Source organism: Haemorhous mexicanus, chromosome 8 (genome assembly GCF_027477595.1).
Source record: "Haemorhous mexicanus isolate bHaeMex1 chromosome 8, bHaeMex1.pri, whole genome shotgun sequence".
NCBI classification, from domain to species: domain Eukaryota; kingdom Metazoa; phylum Chordata; class Aves; order Passeriformes; family Fringillidae; genus Haemorhous; species Haemorhous mexicanus.
Window position 1 is genome coordinate 12312900 of NC_082348.1, and position 25628 is coordinate 12338527.

General features: G+C 35.6%; 1 protein-coding gene across 4 annotated transcripts in view; it reads right to left on the reverse strand.

Moving 5' to 3' along the window:
- Positions 1–25628, reverse strand: part of PTPN4 (protein tyrosine phosphatase non-receptor type 4) — a 109388-nt gene that overhangs the window by 51023 nt on the left and 32737 nt on the right. For all 4 annotated transcript variants that reach the window (XR_009487307.1, XM_059852766.1, XM_059852767.1 and 1 more), the window contains exons 2-10: positions 19572–19726; positions 13015–13122; positions 10149–10191; positions 9974–10052; positions 6275–6319; positions 5978–6030; positions 3858–3978; positions 2697–2784; positions 1864–1952 (exon numbers count right to left, since the gene is read on the reverse strand). Coding sequence is in view for 3 of the 4 variants with exons in the window: in XM_059852766.1 (XP_059708749.1) it covers positions 1864–1952; positions 2697–2784; positions 3858–3978; positions 5978–6030; positions 6275–6319; positions 9974–10052; positions 10149–10191; positions 13015–13122; positions 19572–19726 (781 nt within the window). In the remaining variant the exon portion in view is untranslated. The remainder of the gene's footprint in view (positions 1–1863; positions 1953–2696; positions 2785–3857; positions 3979–5977; positions 6031–6274; positions 6320–9973; positions 10053–10148; positions 10192–13014; positions 13123–19571; positions 19727–25628) is intronic.

Below are 25628 nucleotides of genomic sequence, written 5' to 3' on the forward strand. Positions count from 1 at the left end.
GGAAGTCACTACACAGCTCCGGCTGCATAGAAACAAGAAAAAGTGGGAGTAAAAAGAAGTAGTATCAGTACTAGTGGCACAAGAGCAGCAGCATGATTAAGGATAGAAAGAAAGGGTAGCATGTTTATTATTGACCTATATTGTGGAAATTGGTATTTCAGATTATTACTCAGAGGAAAAGAAAGCCTCTAACAGGGTGAAATGGTGAAGGGTGGTTCTTTTTTTTTTTTTTTTTTTTGTAAAGACCAATTATGTTGGAAGTACAGTCCTCACAGCAAGAAATTAATATCCCTGGTGTCAGCTGATATGGTTGAATACAAAGAAGAACTGTTTAGGTAATTACACACACACAAAAAAGCACACTAAGAATTTAGATCAGCATCCCTGGCATGCAAACAATATGAAGCAGAACTCAGAGAAACCTCCAACTTCCATTAGTGACGTGTAGCTTAATTATGACTTAGATTGTAAGTACTCAGTAATTTACCAGTGTGATTTACGGAACCTATTTCTACTATTGCTGTTTTCCCAAAAATAACAGAAGTAAAATCAGACTGAAATAAAACCTTCCTGATTATTACACCATTCCATTTATAAAGCAGCCTTAGCCCAGAAATGGCTCCAACATCTCAAAACTCTCACTGCATGAAGGATATCTTTCCTGGAATGTGTCACTATTATAAGGGCAGGTCTGACTGACTGGTACAGTAGTTTCAGATATATCATTGCAAGCTCCACTTTTAATTTACCCATTAACCATGAAGACTAGAAATTGAAATGCTTTGTAATAGTCTCAGTTTTACTTTTCTTCAAAGGCATACAGGTAAAATGTTCACCACGTTCAGTTGTACTGGCTGCAGATAACACTCTGATATAGCTTCATTTTTTCTTTCTCTACATAAATCAACTAAAATTCGACCAATGACACTGTTTCTCAGCTTGGTAAACCACAAAATATGTAACTTTCTACAATGAACCTTGAGACTAAGCTTAGCACAGAAAACCAGAATATCTCAGAAATTCACTGGGTTGCAGAAAAGATCAAGCACACATCAGCAGCAAACAAAAATGCAAAATCAGGAACAAATGAACAGTTCTGATAATTTCTCCTGAACGAACAACTTTTGTGCCTGGTGAACTAATGTCTGCTATGATAATCTTATATGACTGACTTCACCAACTCAGAATGCAGCTATAGCAACTCAGCAACACAAGTAATAAGGCTGTCAAAATGAACTCCAAACCAGCAAGAGAAACCTAGGGAACGTTACTTCTGCAGGAACTATGAAAGGCATTTCCAGAAAGGTGACATAACTTCTGCAGAGCACCACAGAGGTTACAGAGTACTTCTAAAGAATTTAGAGATTAAAAGATTTTCTGCAGTAAATGCACTTTTTTGATCATACAATGAAAATGGTTATTTACTAATGAAGAGATGACAATATCCTAAATGCTCCACCTCAGTTATTCACAAGTACCATAACTACATTAAATTTCAAGCACACAGTACAATTAATTTATAGGTCACAAAACAGGTAAGAGCAGTCAATCTCCAGTTAATATTTTTCAATTCAGCTGTCTCTTTAAAGACTGTAAGCTAGACCATCACACTGGCCCTGGCTATATAGTTAATTAAAGTATGCTCGCAAACTCCCAAAGAAAAAAAACATTAAAATTCATTACAGTTTCATTAGAGTTTCAAGCACAGCATGCAGACCAGGACAAAACCCCCCCACAAAATTCCCTATGGCACATGAGATAAATAATTTCAATGTGATAGGAAATAACATAAATTTCAGTCTTTTTAAGAGTGGTAAAAATATTTTGAAATAGCAAATAAAAACATTAAACAGCTGTCCTTACCACTGAAAGGTGTTAATTCGTACTCGATTCTTAAAAATTAGTATTCCACCTGACATCACTCCAATCATTATTTCATTGTTACTCTGATCCTTTAAAAGAAAAGAGAAAATTACTTGAAGAACAGTATAAATCTTTTGAAACCTCATATATATTCATTCTCATCTCTCTCTAAATACACAAAATAATGCAGAAGGAAATGTGTTTTAATAAGACAAATAAGAAATTAAATTATTCCCTCCTATTTAGGACAAACCTGAATGTTTGCTCTGAGTTCCTCATAAGCTACCACAAAATTTTAATTTCTCAAGTTCAATTTTCTGTCTTTCACAAACTTTGATGAAATAAATACGAGAGTATTCTGGTTTATTAAGAATAGCAGCACTAATAGACTGGCTTGGCATTTGCTACACTAGAAGCAACCAGCAACTTTAATTCCTGAAAGGAAACTGCAATCTCAGAACACAGGGAGGAGAGATTCTAAACCAAACAATATTGTAAGCATATATAAGTAGCACTTTTTTCTTGAAATATCTTTGTACTCTAATCAAGCACCTGCTATAGAACTCTCAATATGGCATTCAAGGCAACAAAGCTCAACCTGATTAACACAGATAACTAAGCACAAATATGAGCAAAGAAATATCCTCTCTATAGTGAAACAGTGGATATTCAATCAATAAATCCCAGTTAGGCACCTAACAGGATAATATATTTTTCTTTTATTTTCTCTTGTAAGCAAAAGCCAGGAAGGTTCACAAAAAGAAAAGTGTATTTTTCCACAGATCTCAGAGGAATACATTTTTATACTGAAACACTAGCTCATCCAAACTTACCCTTGCATAGTGCAATTCAACTCCATAAAGTTCTAAGGTACGTGCTGTATTGAGATAATTGAACTCTGCTTCTGCAGGAGACAACCCTCTGAAAGAAAGCAGCTAAATCAGAAATGATCTAACACGACCTCCCACATCAGGCTCCCCAGGTGAGTGCAGACAGAAAATCTGTATTCATTTTACTACTTCTATCCCCACCCTGAAATCTGAATTTCCTTTCTTATGATAAACAGACTGTAACCCAAAAATTTTAACAGAAAAGTATTTAGGTTTCTAAAACAACAGAAGTCTTGACAAGAGCCCACAACACATTTTATTTTAATGCACTTTATAATTTAAATGTTTGTGAAGCCATAGAATCTGGAAATTAGTTTTACAATCCTGCGTTTGGCATTGGTAATTTAAACTACCATCACCTCACTCAAATGTCTTTAATGCAGTTAAGAGAATTTTCAAATCCTCTATCTGAAATTTAAGGTAGCATTCTGTAGTTTTGAAAGCAAACATGACCTGATCGAGCAAATGTTTTATAAATATTGCTTACATTTTGTTAAATTTAACTAACAAAAGGCACTTAAGTTCTAAAATTGGAAGGAACCATCACTGGAAAGTACCACAACATTACATACTGAAAAAAAAAAATATTTTCCATTGCTTCATTGCCTTTTCCTCTTTCTGAAATGTCAGAGACTCGCACACAGGAAAGAACAGATATTGAAGAAAAGGACTTTGTTACTTCTAAAGTAACTCTTTTACTGGAGAGAGCATCATGAAAACAAAGCCCTTATACTCAGAACATTCTCAAAGACTGGAAAAAAAAATCTTAAAGAAAACATATCTGGCTAAGTTAATATCTAACATAATATGCACAAATACTGTTTTCAGAGAACTTTTAACTTAACATGTTCATTATTTCACTAATTTAGATACTTATATTTTGCATAGACCATCAGTGGTATTTATTATACGGGCATTTAATCTAGAAAAAGAAAAATCACACTATCTTAAAAGAAACAACCAAAACCAATGAACCAACCAAAAAATCCAACAATCCACCCACCCCAAAACCTTTAAGAAAAAATATTATTTTGTTTTATATAATAGCACAGCATCAGCAGTCAGGATTTGACAAGGTCAGTATCTTCTGATGTAAATCCTTACATGTGCTGCTGATGTAATTTTGCTATTTCTTTTTCAAAGTCTTGAGGCTGGCTAGGGATGAAAGAATATTCTGAGAGGTAGCCTGGCAAGTTTTCTGAATGGTTGTAGTCTCCCAGCTCGGCTAAAATATTAAAAAGAGAGGTTATTGTTTAGCACTGATGTACTTGGCATTGTGCAATGCCCCCAAATTCACATGAGTTTGCTCCCACATAATTTATGATCCACAGCAAAGAAAAATACAGAAGACATTTGGACTCCCATTTACCCTTTTGAATAAACAGTCGCATTCTCAGTGAATATCATTGACATTATTTAAAGAGGGTTTTGATTATGCACTTTTGAAGGGAGTTCATAAAGTGTTTAATTTTCAACAGACAAATTATTCCATAAATGCTGTCATTACAGCTAGCACTAACAGGACATATATATAGGATAGTATTCAATATTCTCTTATTATTTTCATTTTGCTTGTTTTCATGTGATTACACAATTTTATTCTTTTTACACTTCAACTGCTATTTTGTCATGAAGATCTGCAAAATCCAGCTACTCATTCTGCACCAAAATATTCAGAAGCATTAGAAAAATATTTTTTGCACATTCAATTGTATGTATGAAACAAAGTACACATACATACACCTACATCGAAACTATTCTACTTGAAACCACTAAAAAGTGTGTTTACATAACTTGTAACACTTTCCTAAATTATAAGAAATAGATTACAATCACATTTGTCAGAAAACAACATATAAACAACATTTGCTTAATGTTTGAGTCTTTCTAACCACAGTAGAAAAAAATTCAGCTTTAAATATCTGCAATCCATGTAGCAGACTGACAGTGATAGGTAAGAAACATAAAATGAAAAGAGGAGAGATAACAGTAATATATCATGATCTGGGGCCCTGGGCAGGCCTAGCAGCACTGACAAGGCAGATGAAGGCACTTATTGAGCAGGAGGATGAGGAAAGGAAGGGAAGGTCACTCGCATCACCACCAACAGATCCTTCTTTAAATAATTTAAAAACTAGAAAATTGGACCAGGTTTTATAACAGAATGCACTCCTTGCTGAAATCCAAGAGTACAGGATTGAGATCTGCTATTTACATGTATTTATAAAGAATCCAGGAAGTTTATTACTAGGCAGATACAGGAATCATTAGATAGAGCTCTGCACCCTGACAAACTTAGCAGCAGCAGGATGTCATGGATTAATGTAAATACAGTGCACTGTGTATAGTCACCACTTCTATAATATTTCAAAAAAACCCCATATTGTGTTCTTAAAACCCTAGAACACTACCAAGCTTTCTTAATTCCTGTTATCAAATACTTCATCTCTTCTAAGACAAATCCCTAAGGCATGACAGCACTTGCAGTACATTTTTCAAGCAGCTGAAGTGTGGGAGTTTAAGAGAAACTGTTCTATTGACTGACCTACAAAAAGGTGACCACTGAGCAAAACCATGTATAAAACATGACATTAATATTACTATATATTTTTAATGAAAGTATTAACATGGACCCTGTTTCTCTGATATGTACAAAGTACTAATGTGGATGTAAGTATATTCAACAGTAGAAAACCACATGAATGTGAATGGATATATTGGGATTGCTTCATTTCAGCTTATGAAGAAAAACTGAGTGAGGAAGAAAACTAAATCTTAGTTTTCAAGACTCATCTACTCACTGGGTGGCTTAAAATTGCAAAGACGGGTATTAAACTTTTTGTCCAGATAAGACCAGAACTCCTTTTTCCACACCTATTTGGAGGTTCACTGTTAAAAACGTTGTAGTATGTTAACAATGTTCTAGTGTCTTTTTAGTATCATTCTCAAGGGCATAATTCCATGCCTCAGAATTCACAGGAATAAAAGAGTATTGATTTGGGGTTTTCTGACAGTGTGGCTTTAAGTATTTTTGTCCATATCCAATTCAGCAAAACATGCTGGGGGAGGACAACCAATCAATGTCCTGAATCATGAGAAAATTAGCACCATGCCCACAAACACCACAGTATAATGCTATACAAAATGCATTCTTTAGAAATTAATCAATTAGACTTTTTATATATTTCAGTACTAACAAGTACACAAACACTAATTATACTTACATTGAACAGCATAGGAAGCCAGAAGAGCAGCAGTATTATAAGGACAGGGCAATCTGTTTTGTTTTTAAAATGAAAAATTAATAAAATTACATATTTGATATGACATTTGGCTGTTTTGAAAAACCTAGTCTTTTATAGTCTATGGACAAATTTGACAGGTAATTACTACAAACATTTCCAGTTGCACAGACAGTGATTTATTCTTAATGTTTTTATTTTTGCAGGCAAAATCTCCCATTATGAACTTTTTCTTGACCAGATTTGCATTTAATGCTTAACACAAGAAAAATGTCTTACCTTCCAGTAAGAATGTCCTGTTTAATTTGCAAAAAGTACTGGTACCTTATTTAGAAAAGCAAACAAAAAACACTACAATTAAAATTAAAATTATTCCATCATTTTTCATCAATTTAATGTAATTTGCTTTCAGTTAGTGTAAAACTAACACTTGACATTTTGCATGCTATTTCCTTAACTCTTATAAGAAAGAAATTAAACTTTGCTTAATAAGCTAATAATACAACTTGGTAAATTAAATGACTTGCAGGCTATGAAGTTATATTTTATATTTCACTAAAAGGCTACAAATTTCATGTTTTTCCTGCTTTATACAGCAACCACAAGTTGCAGTTTGCATCTGTGTATGGAGGTACCCTCATAAGAATGATGTGTACTCCAGGTAAACAGAACTAATTTATTCTGAGTATTTGATACTGCTGTGTTTTAATTTATATTAATTATTCTTAGTATTTTAGAATTACATTGTTCTTATTAAAGTTGAGCACTCTGTTATGTCAAACACCTCTCAATTAACTTCCCTTGAGCTTCTAAAGTTTTCTTTAAATTATGATGTGAAAAAAGCTTGTTTTAGAAATTAATCTAGTTTTTTCACGTCCACTCAAGAAAGAGACTGATATAACAAAAAGAACAGCCAAACATTTTATAACACAAACTACTTCCCACCAAACAAGAGCACCAGAAACACCATGACTTAAAAACTCCAACAAGCCGGAAAGTACAAAGAAATTTCCCTCTAAATTACTTCCTTTGTTTCTCAAACAAACCCCAAATATTTTGTTAATGTCAGAATGAATCTTTTGTTCATTCAGTTTAGTTCCTTCATATTTCACTCAGAGGTTTTAGAAAATTGACAAAACATCAAGTGGCAAATCACACCTGCTACAAAGCTTCACTGAACTATAGATTGCAGAGGGGTACCAAACAAGATTTATCAAGGTGGCAGGATGCTAGCAAAAGCTTAAACTTTCAGAATAAAAATCCCTGTAACAGAACATAAAAGCTGCTGTAGAATTTGTCTCCACTGCCTTTTAAATTTTTTAATACAAATGTCACTGAGTGGCAAATTTAAACATCATTCCTGCTCTCTTATAAATTTAAACTTTACATTATTACTATTATAATAATCACCTGGTTTCCTTTGTGTAGTTCTGATTCAAAAGCTGGGCTATACCCATTCATTACAAACACCAATATTACCTATGAAAAGCACTAAATATTAAATATTTATTTCCCAACAACAACTTCAACTAAGAAATTAAAGTCAAAATATATCATTTTATTACACATAGCATGACTTCTCCTAACTGTGTAGTCTTCAGAAAGTGGATTATCTACCATTTAAAGTCTTACACAAATATTTACAAATATTCACAGAGAAATACAATTATTTACAAGCTATATAACAGTAGAAAGGTTAAACACTCCGTGTTTATAAGAATATGAGGAAAAACATTTGTAAACTGACAAGCAAAGATTAGTCCATGTGCTCAACCCCTACAAAAACATCTAGAGATGCTTTACCTGACCAAAAAGGCAAGACAGTTTAAAAGGTATTACCCTCAAGAAGTTAAAACTTATCATTCTCCAGGCTTTAGAGATCTCAAATACTTCAAATACTTAAAATGCATATTGAAACAAAAACAAATAGATAAAGCAAATTTATTTACTGATTAATAAATGCAAAATTCTTTACTGATTAATAAATGCATTACAAGTTAAATCTATATATTAAATGGATATGCTTCACATGCTTTTCTTGAGCATCTCTTCAAATATACAGCTGCACTTCCATTTATTTGGGGTTTTTTTGGTATAAAGCTTTATTAGAAATATTTCATGGTACTTAAAGGACATCTTGATTAAGGGACACCAAGCCGAGTTCATCTTCCGTCCACTGTCTTCAGTGAACAGTGAGGTTAATGGCTTGATAGCCAACGACCAGTTTGAACACTGAAGCCTCACATATTATTGAGCAAAATGGGAAATCAATAGAAGGCTTTAGCAAAGCAGATCTGCAAAAGCCTGAACAACAGACTCCACTAAAACAAGAAAGGCAGCACTGCATGACCATGTTTTCATCTTGCTTATATAGCCATAGCTAGAAAAGGGCAGGACAGAACTATTGCTAATGGAGTCAATGTTAATAAGCAGTTCTTCCTGCCACGAGGAGCACTAATGAAGCTTCATTCCCTCCCCAGCCAAGTTCCTGAAGCGCAGCTCTGCAGCACACACTGAGCTCCGCTGACCTCTCCTGACCCGGGGCATTCAAAGCTGCCTCACTCACGTGAATGCACAGAGGGCTAACAAGACACTTTCCCTGAGAGCTCTTCATACTGCTTCATGTGTTGAGCCATTCCTCTGTTCTCATGGAATTTGTAAAAACTGAGCATTTTGGAACAGTCTCAGCTTCAGCTGGAATTGTCAGAAGTTTGCTCTTTCTTTTCTTTCCCTTTTTTGAGGTGGAGATACCGATTACGTGAAAGGACCCATATTTGTGACGTGTCATTCTAACTTCACTCCAAAAAAGCCCATGGATAATATCTCTCTCTTTATAATAATTCCAAATACAAATGAATTTTCTCAGGGGCAATTAGGCCTATTAGCAAAAATGGCAGAACTGACCTAGATACAGAAACCATACATTATTTCCCATTTAAACGAAAGCTGTGTTTATAGCTTTGTATTTAGAGAGTAGCACTTCTCCAGTTTTCTCCTTCTTTATGGTTTACTTCACACTGATTAACATTTATCCTTTTTTTTAATCTCCTCAGGAATATTACATATTATCCTTTAATTGAAAAAACATGTTTTTCATTATTCATTATTTTGATAGAGTAAATTGCCAAATTTTCCTAAATATTTCAGTAAAACAAAATCTCACGCAGAATCTCTGGGAGTCATTTTAGTGAATTCTGTCTGCATAGATATGTTCAGATTTTTGTCGAAAATACAACAAATTAAAGGCAATGATAAACAAATGTGGACTCAAATTGTCACAGTTCTTGTACTCAGGTTTCAAAAGCTATCCTCAATAATTTTTTTGAATGGGGCTGACCTGTTTTCAGAGTGGCCGACATCCAAAAATTCCAATCTGTCAATTCATGCCATTTTTGTAGAGGGCCAGAAGTAATTAAAAATATAGAAAATTTGAGGCATTTCTTCAGGGACTAGTTGCAATTCACAAGCTTCTGATTTTCATTCACATGAGCATTTTCTTCAACAGACTTCAACACTCTGCTATCAAAATAAACTTACGTGATTTAAACTACAACTACAACCACAGAGAGATTAATTTTATTAAGTAGAAAATTGGAGAGGAAAACATGCAGAATGCTCAGCAATTTTTTAGTCACAAAGGGTAACCCTTGGAAAGATAGAATTAAATTTGTACTTCTTGGTAAATCCTGGGCTTAAGTTTTTCCTCTTTTCTCCATTTTCCCTTTTCTCTTTCTACTTGGTAGCATTTGCTTCATGTAGTTACTTCACTTTGCATATAAATTCACAATTTTATTCACAGAGGCTTTTTGTTATATTGATTTGGTACAAGTGCATAGCTCATATCTGTAATTATTAGACAAAACTTAGAGGCTTGAACATACAACAAGAATGAGTTAAAAGAAAATTCCCATATTATACCTCAAAGAAATTAATGATTGTTCTAGAGAAGTATTTTATTCACAAAGCAACCAAACCTACCTTGTATATTCCTCTTGGAGCTTGTTTGGGTCACCTACAAAAAACTTAACTCTGAAGTTCAGACTGTGAGGAGATCCTCCTATGGTCAAGAAAAGTTATTTCTAATTAATCAGGGCACCCTGAAAAAATAGCATAATAACAACAGATGAATTGACGAAATACATACATTACTCACTTTTTAATTGTTTCCTGATAGGTTTGTTTGGATCCAACCACCTCTGGAAAGAGACAAATTGTAACACAAACTTCAGAGAAATTAAGTACAAATCACAGCCTTATACATCAAGAAGCTGGTGCTTTTTTATTACTTTTTACTTGGTCTTTTACCAAAATGCCTCACTGGCATACACAGGCTTATTACTGATGCTGGAGACATCACCACGATCATCAACAACTGCTACTGCTCTTCTTTCCCCAAGATTAACCTGTGTTGTCCAGATACCTGTTTTACAGCAGCAATTCCCCTTTTAGTTGCCTCCATGATTGTCACAGGAGCCTGAGAGAGATCAGAACCCAACTATGCTGTGTTTAACAACTGTAAGCTACTCTTTAAGAAGAACTACCTAAGCTAGTGAAGAGCTGTAAGCAGGCCCATTTACCCAACTCAGAAATTAATTTATTTAACTACTTCCAGTACTTCTGACTCTGGATTTTGTGAGTCTGACACATCCAGGGAGTGATCCCACTGGCTCAAACTGTCAGCCTGTGTCAGCACTGCTACATCACTAACTGGATCTTGGAAGCCAGAGACTCAGCACTCAGCCTCCTGGATTAAGGACTACAGAATAATTTTACTGAACAGTTCCAAATATTGATTGTTTCTGCAGGAGAACACTGCTGTGTACAGGCAGAGCTTTATAAAAATCAATGTGGCAAATTTCAGCTAAAAGTACAACTGCCTGGAAAGTTCTGCAAGTTGTTTAAACCACCGCCTATCAGCAGCCCAGCAGTCTCTGTACACACCAACTCAGTCCAGTTAACTCCTAAGTCTATCTTTGGTATAAATACTGCTCAATTCCCTGAGCTGCCTTGCAAGGCAAGTCCACAAGCCTCAGGAAATTGTTATATGGGCACAGTTCCTAGGCAGTGACAGACACCTAACCCTTACAGACTGCAACTCCCTCATACTTATCACAGGGCTTTTTATTTTTCTCAGGAGAGGGAGGAGGAAGCAAACACACAGGTACCTGAGCTACCTAACACACACTATGGATCTGAAGTTAGTCCTGTGTCATTTTATTCATGAGGAATAACAAATAATGACTAGATCCTCATGCTGTATCCTTGTAGAAGTTAACTCAAGAGGAAGTAAATAGACAGTATGATACAGCCTCAAAAGTGTGACTATCTGAAAAAAAAGGCATCATACAGGATCAATTAACTTTTAAGTCTAAATGTAAAAGTTTTAAGAACACTCTAACCAAGGATATATATGTACTTCATATAAGAATATTTCAAAACATGTTGACAGATACTTTCTTTCCTTTGATATTAATATTATAAAAAAACACAAGGGCTCTGCAATTCATAAGATCCATGTGTAAACACAATGCTATAGGTTTCACACTCAATTTGGAGAATCCCCTTTTCCTCATCATCTTTATCTGCTGCTGGAAATAACTATATCTTAGCAATATTCTGTTGTGTTATTTCACAAGTAACTAGAATATTTGTCTGCCCAATATGATTTCCTTGTCCAAATGAATCAAGTGTAAAAGTAAATGTGTATCAAAACCTGAAATTATTCAAACTCATGCATTCTTCAAGCTTGCATGACTAATATTGGTAATATTTCTTTTTAGCTCTGACACATTGTTTTCATGGCAACTAGATAGTGCTGAAGAGACAAAATATTTAGAAACTAAAAAAAAAAAAAATCTTTAAAGTATGTGCTTGTACCAAATACCAGTTAAGTCACTGCTTCAGACTAACTCTTAATCAGATCCTTGTATTACAGTGTTGTGCTCAGCTGCTTCCAGAGAGATTAACTAAAAGAAAGAGAGTTAGAGGTCTACCCTTTGGAAAGCCAGATAAATTTCTGAGTGCCGAGTGAAATACTGAGCAATATTCAAATACTTATTTTAAAAAGCTGAAAAGTAATTCAGCCTTTCCTTCTGCTTGCCTATGTTTTTTAAGCTTGAAACAAAGTTTAGAATAAAAATATTACAGAGACAGTCCACCAATGTCTTAACAGAACTATCAACAAGTGAATGTGGCTGACTTTTGATGCACAAGTTGGGAAGTAAGTTTTGACCCCATCATTGTGCTGCACATATAAGAATTAGGTAAAAAACTGTTTTATAAGGAATAATGCTTAGCTAAACTGCACTTTGCAAAACAAGTATAGACCATTTGATACTTATGAAAGAAAATATCCAAGCAGTGCTCTGAGGCAATCAAGAACCAAGTAGAAACACTGTAACTAGTGCAGTGAATGTTACATTTGCATCTCTTAGTTTCTACTTGTGATTTACAAAGTTTCAGTTGTGTGGAATTCCCTGTCAATTAAGCTCATGAACTGTTGTAAACACTCATTTCCAAGGGAGTCCCTTCTTTGTTAAGGTGATGAGGCGACTGCCCTTGTCAGTTACTGGACTATGCCAAGCACTATTGAAAGATCACCAGGCATCTGGGCTACAAACAGAAACTCCATCCATGACAATCTAAAACCCCCTCGTTATTCTCTAAGTCCTAAAGATAAATACAACCACAAAACAAATCAAAAACAGATTTACTTTTTTTGACAATGATAATGCAATCTAGTAAACAGATACAATAAAACAAGCAATATCCTTTTAAGATATTACTTCATAAGCACAGAACTCCGTATTTTACTCCAAACCTGGGACTATTAACATGCAATTTTATCATAACTACAAGATGATAGAGACCCTCACAAATGACACAGTTGGGGAAGATGGTACAATCTTGCAATGGCTTCTATTTACCTTTCTTTAAATAACACCAAGCACAGTGATGAACATGATTATGAGTTTTAAAGACTGTACTTACAAAGCAGAGTTTTTTAAGGGATAACTTACAGGGTTATCAGTAGATTCATCAGCCAACTGTAAACCAAAGTAATCTCTCTCTGTCAAATCAAGATGCTTGAAGACTACGTCCAACAGAACTTGGCCCTGATTGTGTTTCTGCAGAGAAAAAATACAGATCTTTTCTTTAATCAATAAATATATATAACTGGACACACAGATTTCAGGCAGGTAGAGCACATAGAAATTCTTTCAGATGTGCTCTAGCAGCACTTTTTTAAATATCACAGAGTGTATCCCAGCAGCACTATTTTTAAATGAGCTTCATCTCTTTTTGAAACATATGTAAGGCAATCATTTTTCTCCTCTGTCATTTTCTGACAGTAAGAACTTCTCACTTCTCAGCTAGCTACATGATTATTTCTGAAAGCCTTTCATTAGCCAAATTTTATATTTAAAAGGAGAACAGAAAAGGAAAAAAAAAGATCAGGAATTAATAAAGAACTCGGTGCAAACAAGAATCTTGTTTGGGTCACTGAATTCAAATGTACAGGTCTACACAAAATATCCTTCACGATCTGAAAATCTATTCCTGACTTTAAATGAACCAGCGTATGGAAAATGTTTCCAAGTTTAATGGCAGAGACAGCTGAAACAGCCAAATATCTAACCAAGAAATATGATTTACATACGTTCTAAGATAGCACTTCACTCTAAATGAATTAATTCAAAATAACTGAGTAGCAGTAACACTTCTTTTCAGAGTCAAGTGAACAAACTTGACTTCTACTACAGGGACAAATGTTACCCATAAAACAATATAAAAAGAATCTGTAATTGTTAGTTCCTAGCAATTTTTTGCCTAACCTGGAAATACTGCCAACATAGTAACTGAAACTCTAAGTGTGTCATTATGACAGGACTCGATAAATACATTTGGTGAAATCTGAAGGGAGTTTCCCAAAGAAGTTAAAAGTGTCATAGTGTCTTGAAATACAAAAGACAAGCAAAATTCTGCAAGAACTGTCAAACAAGAAGAAATGTGAAAGAGATGATTGATACATTTTCCACCCAGATTTTCTACTTTTCTGTCACCAAGCAGAGAAGCTTCTAATAATCTTCTAGGTGCCAGGTATTATTGCAGCTACAGGGGATTTGATACATCTTGCCTTGTTTACTGTAGGCAGTAAGAATAATTTCAGAGTTTTAGAATAAAAAAACCCTGCTGTTCTGCTCTCAAAGGACCCTGCTTTGCATAGAGATTACATAACAGTTTACCTTTATAGCTGTTGAAATGGAAGTATGTAGCTACAAAGATCAAGATAATGTTGCAAGAATTCCATTAATATCCATAGAAGAGAAAAATCTACAAATCTACCTTCAGACATCTGTTAACATCTAAGAGCATCCTACCAAAATTAACTTTTTTAATTCAGATGAAATGACACTGAATTCAACTGAAGTTTAATGAACTATTAAAGGCAGTTATTCGAGCCTAAAAACTCCAAGAAGCACGATAATTTATTTCATAATAATAAAAAAGCAGAGAATAATTACCCACAAATTATGTTTGAAGTTAATCTCATAAGGACAATCATTCCCATAACTCTGCATATATCTTTAAGTTGAAATTACTTAAGGGATCTATTCCAGGTCCCATATAAATCTGGCTAAATTGAAGTGACCTAAGAATTCCTGTATTTACTAATTTTTTTAATGTTACAGAAAAAGTGTCTGGCAAAATGTAGGAGCACCACTGTTAAGAAGTCCACCACTGAAAAATTTACTTTACAAATTACTAAAAACAAGCGAAGAGAAAAAAAATCAGATGCTAACACAATAAATGTACTACAGCATAAATGCATAAGGCATTTTTTATATACAATCCAAATATAGTCACTTTAATTTTTACTAAATTAGGAGTTTCTGTTATATTTTGAAAGAAACCAATAATCAGTACAGTTTTTACAGCAAATAAAGCTAATTTTAAAATTACATAGCAACACTAATTGCCTCCTGGCATTTTTCCCACGTAGACTTAAATAAGAACACAAACTAAGTACTTATAACAGTAACTACCAGAAAATGGGAAATGTCTGGAACCTAAATTTGGCCTAGCAATTACCACAGCTGACATGTTACTTCCTCTAACAGCATGCAGATACCATCTCTGTAGCTTTTTTCCAATCTAATCCTGCCAATGTATACTGTTTCTTAAAAACCTGAACAAATGTTTCCTAATGAAAAAGCTTAGAATTGGCTGATCAGCCTGAATTAAGAAACACAGAACATCATTCCACGACCACAAGGAAGGTATTTTTCCTGCAACTGAGCAGCAAATTTGGTAAGAGAAGATGGGTTTCAACATGAAGCATTTGTTTGGATCACAATGTCTTACTTAGTGCAAAATAAAGATAAGCATCTAGCAAAACCAGACCTTAGCTTAACCCATCTCTGATATTTATGTAATGATGTTGCAGCTTGCCAAAGCAGGTGAAGGTCACAAGTCTGCTTGTTTAGAAAGATCCAAAATACTTGTAATACTATCATAACATTGAATAGCTGCTCAAAAATAAAAAAAGTATGAAAACAAGTTTATATATCCGATATTTTTTAAATAAAAAAGCAAACCAAATAAATGTGGATGAGCATAATAAGAAACTTGCTTTGTTGCTACTGACATTGTGAAGTTAAACATTACATCCTCATAAAACAAGAAATAATGAAAACACGTATGAAAAATGGGAACTATCTAAGACAAAAGCACAGGAGTTAGACAGAAAAATATCCTTTTTTTTCCAAATTGAAGAATTAGAGGGTTATATGCACTTACTAGTCATTGCTGGAGGCAGAATGTCTCACAAATTTTGGCCTCTTAGGACAAATTTGACATAGGTACTAGACATCAATACATTAACTGCATTTCATGAACTATTTATCATCTAGTATCATTAGATATATACGGATTAATTTTAAATTGCAAAATGACTGTTACTTGTTACAAACACCATGTGTGAAAATTTAGGCAGACACCTGCAGGTTTACACATTACACAGCTCTGTCTGATGGCTGCTAACCAACTCCCACCCTCTTCTCAGTCCCCATTACTGACACTCTGGTTTTGCTGCTGCCAACAGAACTGGCTGCACCCACAGCCAACACCACAAGACATTGCTGCCGCGTCAGCCCAAAAAACCTTCCATTTCTGATGCCAGAGGAAGGGGATGACAGGCTCTGGGCTTTCCTGGAGAAGGTCACAGCTCTGCTGCTCACACGTTTGTGGGAGGCTGTGCTGCTCCTTCACTACTGGCAACACAAAGCCATTCCCTCACACCTCCCCATGATGCCTGGGTTGATGCTCCAGGAGGTACATTCCCCAACACTGCACAACTGTCTCCTTACCTTCTACAATTCATGCTTTTTTTTCTTTTTTTTTTTTTTGGTCAAAGGAAAAAGGGCAAGTATCAAAGTAATGCTGAAGATTAAATTACTAAAAATTACTAAAAACACCTAAAATTACAGAGGGATGGTATGGGGTTTTTTGCTTGGTTTGTTCTTTTCTTGTTTGCTTTGACTTATTTTACTGGTCTTTACATTTTGCTTCCATCAGAGTGTAAATTCATTAAGTTGGAAGCTCTGGGATAGTAAAGGCTCCAAACTGAAACATTTGTACATGACCATTAGCCTTTCTCTCAGAACCACCCACCCCATCTACCTTGACATACTGGCTTTCAGGGAATATAAGTAAGCCAGTCTGCACGGAAAAGATGTAATTTTAGGTATTTAAACAAGTAATTAAAACAAATTGAAGTAATTTGATCTTGAAGAAACAGTTTTATGGTAATGCAAATCACCCTGATCATGTTGTTAACTCACATCAGCCTTCTTTCTTCCAGCTACATGTTCTACTGAAATCTGCTTTTCAGGATGGAAGGAAGATTTCTTCATTCGGTAAGCAGAGCATTTTAGAGAAAGGGTTTGTACTTCTCAAACACAGACACAGGTTAATTCCAACTGATTCTTCTGCCTGGAACCAATGCAGCCTTTCTCTGGCTACAATCCATGGGGATTATCTGGTTTGATTTGTTACGCTCTCTACAAGGTAAGGCTTAGCACAAAGATGCTTTTTTTTCAGATCAATGGAAAGGGCTGGATGAATTGTGAATTTAGAAGATCACATAAATTACCAAGAGACATTGTCTGTGATCAGCACTTTGCTGTTGGAAAAGAAATAGCATTTGAGTACATTTTTATTAACACACCACTGCAGCCTCCAGATGATTTTTACAATCATTAGCATTCAGAATACCTATAGCAATCACCAGGAGAAAAAAAAAAAAGGTGCTAATTTATTTGATGTTATCTTTGTTCTTCCTATTTTGAAAACAAGTCCATAAATATTTATGGCTAAGTATAGTGTCAACCACAATAAAGTAAACCAAAGCTATAAAACCTGAGAACCTGTACGGCACGTAGGTTACACTTGCTACAAATGAATACTTTATTACTCCCTATTTGTGAAAAAACAGATTGAGGCTAAGACATGAGATCAAGATGTTCAGCACCAAGGAACTTTTTATTCCCTAGACTCAGTTTTAATAGACAAACTTGCAGGCTATTCTGTATAAGGCAGTAAAGCACGATCCATGCAAGTAAAATATTTAGTACACTAGGGAGGTGGTAAGAACATATTACATAATTTTTTCTTGGGAGAGACAGAACAGACATTTGAGGATTTATAGCTGGTGTTTCTGCTTTTCTGAGAGGCACAAGTATCCTCTAAAAATGTACAGCTTTTGAATACCTAGATCAGAAAGAAGCACATCTCCCATACCTACTGCCCAACAATTATTCCTTATTCTTTCCTATTTTTACTTTCTTCATAAGAATAAAACACAAGACAGATACTTTAATGGAAAACTCATGCACCTGAAAGCAAAGATGACAACATTTACAATTTCTTATGCACTTCTAATGCTTTATATCCAACTACATTTTGCACATATTGCTTTTTGGCAGGCAGTATAGACTGGAAAACTGTTACCAAGGATGAGAAGTTAAGAGAAAAAATTATCCCAGAAGGGAAAGGAGCCTTGATGATAATAAATTAAAGTCTTTAAAAATCTGTCCCTCAGCTCCATCATCCAAAATTCCCACACTTTAGTACTCAGAAGTCTGGGAAAATTAAGTATTTTTTGAATGAACTACAAAAATGCCTCAAGAGAATAACCTAAATCCTTCCATCTTGACTGACACATCTAAAACAAATAACCACCAGATCTGCCTCTGAACCTTAATCCTCTGGATGCTGGATCCATGCAAGTTTTTGCCAGATAACAGATTTCTCTTGTGATCAGCAGCTGCAGGCTCTAACCACTGATTATAGAACAGAAAAAGGCAATCCCTCTCACAAATCTTCCCTGAAACATTCAAATATGTCAATATCCTTGCTGAACACAGGGTATCAGAATTCAGTATAATTACTGAGCATTAGAATTTCTTCAAATAGTCTGAATTAGATTTGTCCACATAGATTTGACAATTGCTTCACTTTCTCCCTCACTTCTCATCTGAAGTCCCACAGCCTTATTTGATACTCCTACACTCCATTTGCTGAAGTTCAATTTTCTTCTGAAAAATTTTAATTATTATGCCACCTGTTAACTTTCACCATCACATTATTCAACCTTTCTCTATATAAGTCATCAATTCTGTAGCTTTTAAAGTAAAAGCAGAGTTCTACTACCACAGGAAAACCTACAGCTTCTTTCCTGTTGAGTTCTGGTTCTTCTCACACACAGATGACTTGAAATGCTTTAATGTTTTCTTGTGAGGTCCTTGTCTATTTTTCATGGTTTTTTTTTTCCCCCCTCAGGAAGCTGAAAGAAAGGGTCGCACTTGTGTAACATATACACAACATCATGACCATTTTTATTAGAAAATGGGATGAAAAACCTATTTTAAATTCCAGGTTCATGTGTAAAAGTTGTCGATTTTTTCCATTAACAGTTCTCAGTATTCAGCAACCAGCTTTCTATTTTCCTTCCTGTCATTCTCATTAGTGTTGTAGAAGGTGGTGAGCTTAAGTGAGGGAAATCACAGAACAATAATATTATCTGAGGAAAGCAAAGAGCAGGGAGATACTCTAAGATGGCAGCTGTGACCAAGTATAACCATACAGGTGATTGAACACTGTCAGCTATACAGCTATGGGGAGAGTTCCCACTCCACCTTACTCATGCTCAAAATACAAAAAATAGAATACAGCAGAACAAAAGCTGCATTCAACTCAATGGCAAAACTGTCCTCCATTTCCACTGGACAACTTTAATCCATGAAGAGAATTACTAGAAATAAATTATGCTTCATACACTGGATCTTGAAATGAAGATGTGTTAGTATGACAGAGGATGCCAGAATGACTAAGTTCCCGTAACTGTGCACGCGTGTTCAAGCATGCCTGCCTGAACACAACTTCCCCTTTTATTCTCTACTTAACACTGTTTGAAAGTCAAATTTCAGCCATACAAATGCAGAAAAGGAAAGCAAGCTCGGGATATTGATCTGCAATAAGCCAGATATTGATTTGCAGTAAGACCATTACTTACATTAACTCTGAAAGCTTGTACAGTGTTATCCAGGAGAAGAATGTTGCAGACCACCTCCGTATGCTGCCTGTCTCGTGCCAGCTCAGATGCTCGGACATTGTAGGTTCTGCCAGCAGGCAATCGGAAACGTGCGGTCATTACTGTCCACACAGGGTCTGCAGGCAAAACCAACAGAAAATTTAAAAAGCGCCAAAATATGCAAGAATGTCTCATTTCAAAGAAAGGTGAAAACACATCAAGTCCATTACTTAAAAACTCCATTACAGACAAAGGAAAAGTGAATACTAAATTCACAGTAGCCAATAAGAAAGCAATGCCTTACATGTTACAACACAACCTTACACCAAAATACTCAGTCCTTTACTTTCTGCCCACTGTCCACACCCTCCCTATTTTAAGGTTGTTTTGTGGGTTTGCTGTTTTCTCCTTGGGTTTTTTGTTTGTTTTTAAAGATTCACAACAATATTTTCAATTCAAAAAGCATTGTAATTGCTAGGCATTATGGCAACTAGCTTCCTGATATTAGACGCAATTAAGTAACTAATTTCAGTGCAAAAAAGCAAAAAAACTCTTACATAAAAAGCTTTATGGAGAAAAAGAAAACAGCAAACAAACAAGACTTCGATGCATTATTCTGCAAGGCCTGTGCATTCACTGTAAAATCACAAAATATGAGAATGTACAGTGGTAACAAAAACATTAGCATTGTTTCTTCCTCCCCCCTTTTTTTAAAATTACAACATGAATAGTTTAGTGTTTGTCAAACTACTGAATCTTCTGTCCATGTCAATTTGATTGGATTTACACATTTAGTTTGGGAGCACAAACAATTCTCATCCTCTCAGCAAGCAACCATGACCATCACAAGTGTACGCCCTGTGCTGAGAGCTGATAAATAAAATGCAAGAATGGACTTCCGCTTTTCAAATCTAAGATGCTGGTGATTATCATCCAGCCCCAGCCCAGCAAAGTCCTTACGTGCCCACCTGAAGCTATCAGCTCTATCCAATGACACCAGCTACTTTCTCAAGTGCCTCACAGGATCAGGGCCTGTGATTCACTTAATTACACACTCAGCAAACTACTTCTACATCCTTTGACAAGGGCGTAAGCAAACAGAAAGTTTCATAACTTAAGTAGAGAATATATTGAGACATAAAATTAAAATACTCTAAGGGTAGCAGAAGAACACAGGTACATTCAAAACCGAAAATAAAGTGATTGATTTTCCTGATCTTGCATAAGATTATGAAGCCTTCAAACACATCTACATATTAACTTCATAATTGTGGAGGAGGACGGGAGCATATGATGACAATAAAAAATAAAAAGGAGAATTTAGCAGAGGACAGCAAAGGTTCCAGCAGTGATTAGAGAGCTTGCATGGATCATAAGAGGTATCCATGCTCCCATATACGTAAATGAAGAGGGAAGGGTAAGAAATGAAAGATCAATCCCTCCTAAATAGCTGGTAACTCTGATACATAGGCTCTCATGGGAAAGTGCAATACCAAGAACCAAGCTGGGACTTTGCAGTTCAATCCTCTTTCCACTGCCTGCAGACAACCTCCTGAGCAACTGCCCTAAAAATCCCTTAGGTATTTTGCTTTTCTAGATCCCATCTTCAGCTCTTTAAGTATGACCGCACACCTGAGACATACAAAAATCTGCTTGATGATCATCCATTCTTGCAAAATGCTTGTTTTGACTTACTCAGCATTTTCAGATTAACTAGTACTTGCTTCCTCACCAGACAGTTTTTTTATTTTGGCTACTCAGTCACTGGCTTCAGAACTGAAATGCTGTATTCATGTAGAACTACAGCAAGTTTATTTTTGTTTTGCTAAACCAACATGACAAACTGAATGATACAGACACCAGATAAAGCCACCAGCTGCTAAATTTATGACTATGTCTTAATGACAAATTAATGAAAAATTGTGTCACAAACATTAAAACTCTCAAGTAAACCCTAAAAACAAGGTCCATCTGACAACTCCTCATGGAGAGGCTGCTTCTGCTATATCTTCTACAGACCTCAACAATAAAAAGCAGGAGAAAACCTTTAAACACCAAAGAGGAATTGTACCTCCGTACCAGTGATCCCAGCCAACCACATAACATTTCACAAACAGTGTTTTGCCACACAGACACAGTCTACAAGCCTTACTAGTCATAATGGCATAAAGGTTGGCATTATCAGTGCAGCTACACAACTGACAGCTACAGCCAAAATTTTAGGATGGTATTTGCTGCTAAGCTGAAACTAAGAATGTTTCAGGAAAGCACACAATTTGATTAAAACCAGTTTCTCCACAGCACAGAAACAACCCCTTAGCAGGTGTTACATACAAGGATTTGAAAAAGTAACAAAAGAACCAAGAAACAGTGAAGGTAATCTTCAGAGTGCTTTTTCACAAATACAAACACTAATTCACAAAGGACTGTTCAGCTTTCAAATTTAAGTACTGCAGTCCTCACAAATGCATTTGGTAGTGAGCTAAGAGAGTAACTCAACAAAGCATAGTTTTGCAGCAGAGGGGGAAAAAGGACTTGTTAAAAACTAGAAAATTATCTTAAAACCATCATGTTTTAAGAGAAGAAAAAGGAGTCACCTTTTCTCCTGTTCTTTCCTCTATTTTTGTCATATTTGCTGACCAAGGCAAGACCAGCAATACTTTTTCCTTCCTCACCACTGCCTTAAACTAGACAGAAAACTGGGTTTCAGACAGAGCAACAAATCCGTAAGAGTGAGCAAAGAGAAAATCATCCCTTAGTGACCCTCAAAATCCTTTATCGCCATGAAGCCATTCACTCTGTCCCTTCAATAGACCCAGCCTGCAGATCTATCAAGGTTCTTGCTGTAACACAGATCATCTTTGCTCCAGCCAAACAAAAAAATATTGCATAGTTACAGACAATGACTGGATTTTTCTCAATGTACATAAATGAAATTATCAAAATCAAGAAAGAAGCACTGCATTATGAGTTTGCTACGGAAACAGAAGCAGCTATATTGGGCCAGAAAAACAGTTCACGTAGCTTGCAGAGAGGAAGGGCCATGCCTTCTCCGCTCTCTTTAGGGTAGAAACAAACAAAGAGGACACACATACTTCTCAAGCTGTTCCAATCTGGAGTTTAGCATCTTCACAGTGGGAAGCACATAGTTCCACCATGCTGGACATCAGTCATTCATGAATGTTTTCTTCATGGACTTAAGAAACTATGCTTTGTACCTTCAGATTATGCAATGAAACATTATGTTCTATGTCCCATATAAAATATACAGTAATTGGAACCACCACCTCATAGCAGACAAGCTTCTTGCATGAAACTAAGAGGTTTTTGCAACTACAGAGCACAGTTTTAAAAGTATAATGACTCAAACCCTGAAATGCACCTACAAAATGGAAATAAACAGCCATGAAACTAATAGAGAGGAAGGGGACAAAAGAGTGTCTTCTGCAAACCACATTCCAAGTTAATCTTTCCCTGTATGTCAGCATAGAAACTATGGAAGAATGCAGGGAATATGTTAAAACACCCTCACCATCACATGCACTTTCAAAAATATTCCTCCTTCTAAGACCTGTCAGGGTTATTACAGGGAACTGCTTTGTGGCCAATCATGTGCACAAAACCCATATTTAAACCTCTATCAGCACATGTACACTTAACAAAAGGGACGCGGTTGTTAAGCACTGATAGACCCTGCAATTACTGGTTTTAGTGACACACTTGTTTTACAACGTAATTGGCCCCAAACTGTACCCATATCATCTTTGCGACTTCTTTCTTTCAGAAATACATACACCAAGAATACAGATAGTATTATGTCTCCCAGACACATATTGCCATTCTTGCTATATATTTTGAAAACTTAATAACAGAGAGATGGCTATATATATAAAGTTACAAATTCCAGCTGATTTCCTAACAAATATTGATATATAAAATCAGATTGAAATTCAGCTACACTCATTGCATACTTCTGCAACAAAAATATTATAGCTAACGTTAGTATGGAACAGAGGACTGCTTTAAGCTCTAAAGTAAAATCTGCAAGCCCAAAAGAAATTGGAGTAAAAACAAAAGCTGAGACTTCAGCAAAAAAACAGTTTGAGAACATCTGGCTTAAACAGCAGGTTAACTTAAGCAAGGAACTACTGTGCGTGCATATCCATGTCGAGGGCAGTATCATGGCCACTAAATGCTGAAATATTTTTCTACATGCAAGTGGATTATTTAAATTGGACTTAATCTTCACATATGATGAAGGTTTTCTGCTTATAATTTTTCAGCATCTTCTGGTAAGCATGTAATACTTATGTGAATTAACAATCTAAAGAACATGCTGCTACAGCAAGTGGAGAAGGACAGAACTAGTGCAAAGTAACTCCACTTACCTCTCAGGTCTGTGGAGGGAGTAAGTTGTACATTTCCTGCCTGAGCTCAGGTTTCAAGTGGTGAAGCAATTCCAGGGAGTGTTCCCTATCAAAGGGCAGAACATTCCTGCAATACTGGCTTGGTTAGGGCACTAAAGAGCACACAGAAGCTTCACAAGTGAATTTTTGGCATCCTTTATTCTTTTATGTATACAGTATAACAACAATTTGCTTGGGCTTACAGTAAACTAACTGATTTTAAGCAGCTTAATAAATAAGCAGTTGGTTAAGCAGGTAATTAACTGAAATCTAATTTATCCAAGAGTGCAGCCAATTTGCTGACTTGATGCAAACTTTCTTTAAAAGAACTCTTGATGCAATGTACAGAAAAACAACCACCTTAACACATTACTGTATGCACATGTGCATGCAAGGACATGAGAAATTTCATTTTTCATGTCTTGTCTAAGGCAGCTAAAGAAGCTCACGCATTGCCAAATTTCCATTTGTTTAGGAGCTTGTATTTTAGCAACCCAGAAGGCACAGATTTGCACTGTGGCCCACTTGCTCATTTGAGTCCAACATAGTAGATGAATTTCTTACAAGAAGTAGGAAAGTAGGTCAGACTCATGGAAGACCCATGTCCTTATAACATGATGCAGCTTGAATATATTAAGTAAAATGCAGACCCCATCATTACTAAAATTATCCAGACAACTTAGTTATAGATATATAACAAAAAAAAAAAAAAACCAACCCTTTTAAAACTACAAAGACAATTATGAAGGTTTAAACAGAATAGTACAACAGATTGCAATTCAGACAAACACTGAGATACACCTAGAGCCAATCTTCATAGAGGCTTACTGAAAACACCTTAACGACACTACATTCAGTGTTTCAATCCAAACTAGTTTGAAAATGCTAAACATTAGCTGTCATGCACTTTTCTGAGGGAATTCCACATTAAATCCAAAGAAAAGGTTCTTGTCTTGCTTTTTGTCTTTCAAACATTTGTTTTGAAAGCCTTCAGCAATTCTGATGCAGTACACAGCTTCAGGACATTGCTTATAAATGAAAGCAGAGCAGAAATGCATTTTCATTTAAGTGAATCGACCCATGCACTACAATCCTGAAATTGTTTCAATGAGAGGTGGACTCAATGATCCTTGTAGGTACCTCCCAACTCAGGATAGTCTAAGATTCTGTGATTCCTTCCTGCTTTATGCTGACCAAATAGTGGAAATTATCTAGCATTCATTAAAGTTCATATGTAAACACTGGCTTATTTCACTTTGCAGTCACGAGGTGCAAGGATTCCAGAAAGATTTCTAGCCAGGCAACAGCATCATTAATGATTCCAGGCTCTAACAAACCCTTTTGTTTCATTTCTAAGTTTATTTAATATCAGTTATATACAAATCAACCATATTCATTCTACTTAAGGAAGATAATATACTCCTGAAAAGTTATCATATGGCCACTTATGAAACTTTTCCTAAAACTTCACTGAAAAAGAGGGATATCACATCTTTACTGTTGACTAACTGGGACAATTACTCTGACCATACAATGTAACTACAGCCACTGGTTCTTCAGGGCTACTACATTCCTGAACAGTTGTGGGAAGAGCACTGGATACAAGGAGATATGCCTTTGGAAGCTAGGAAGG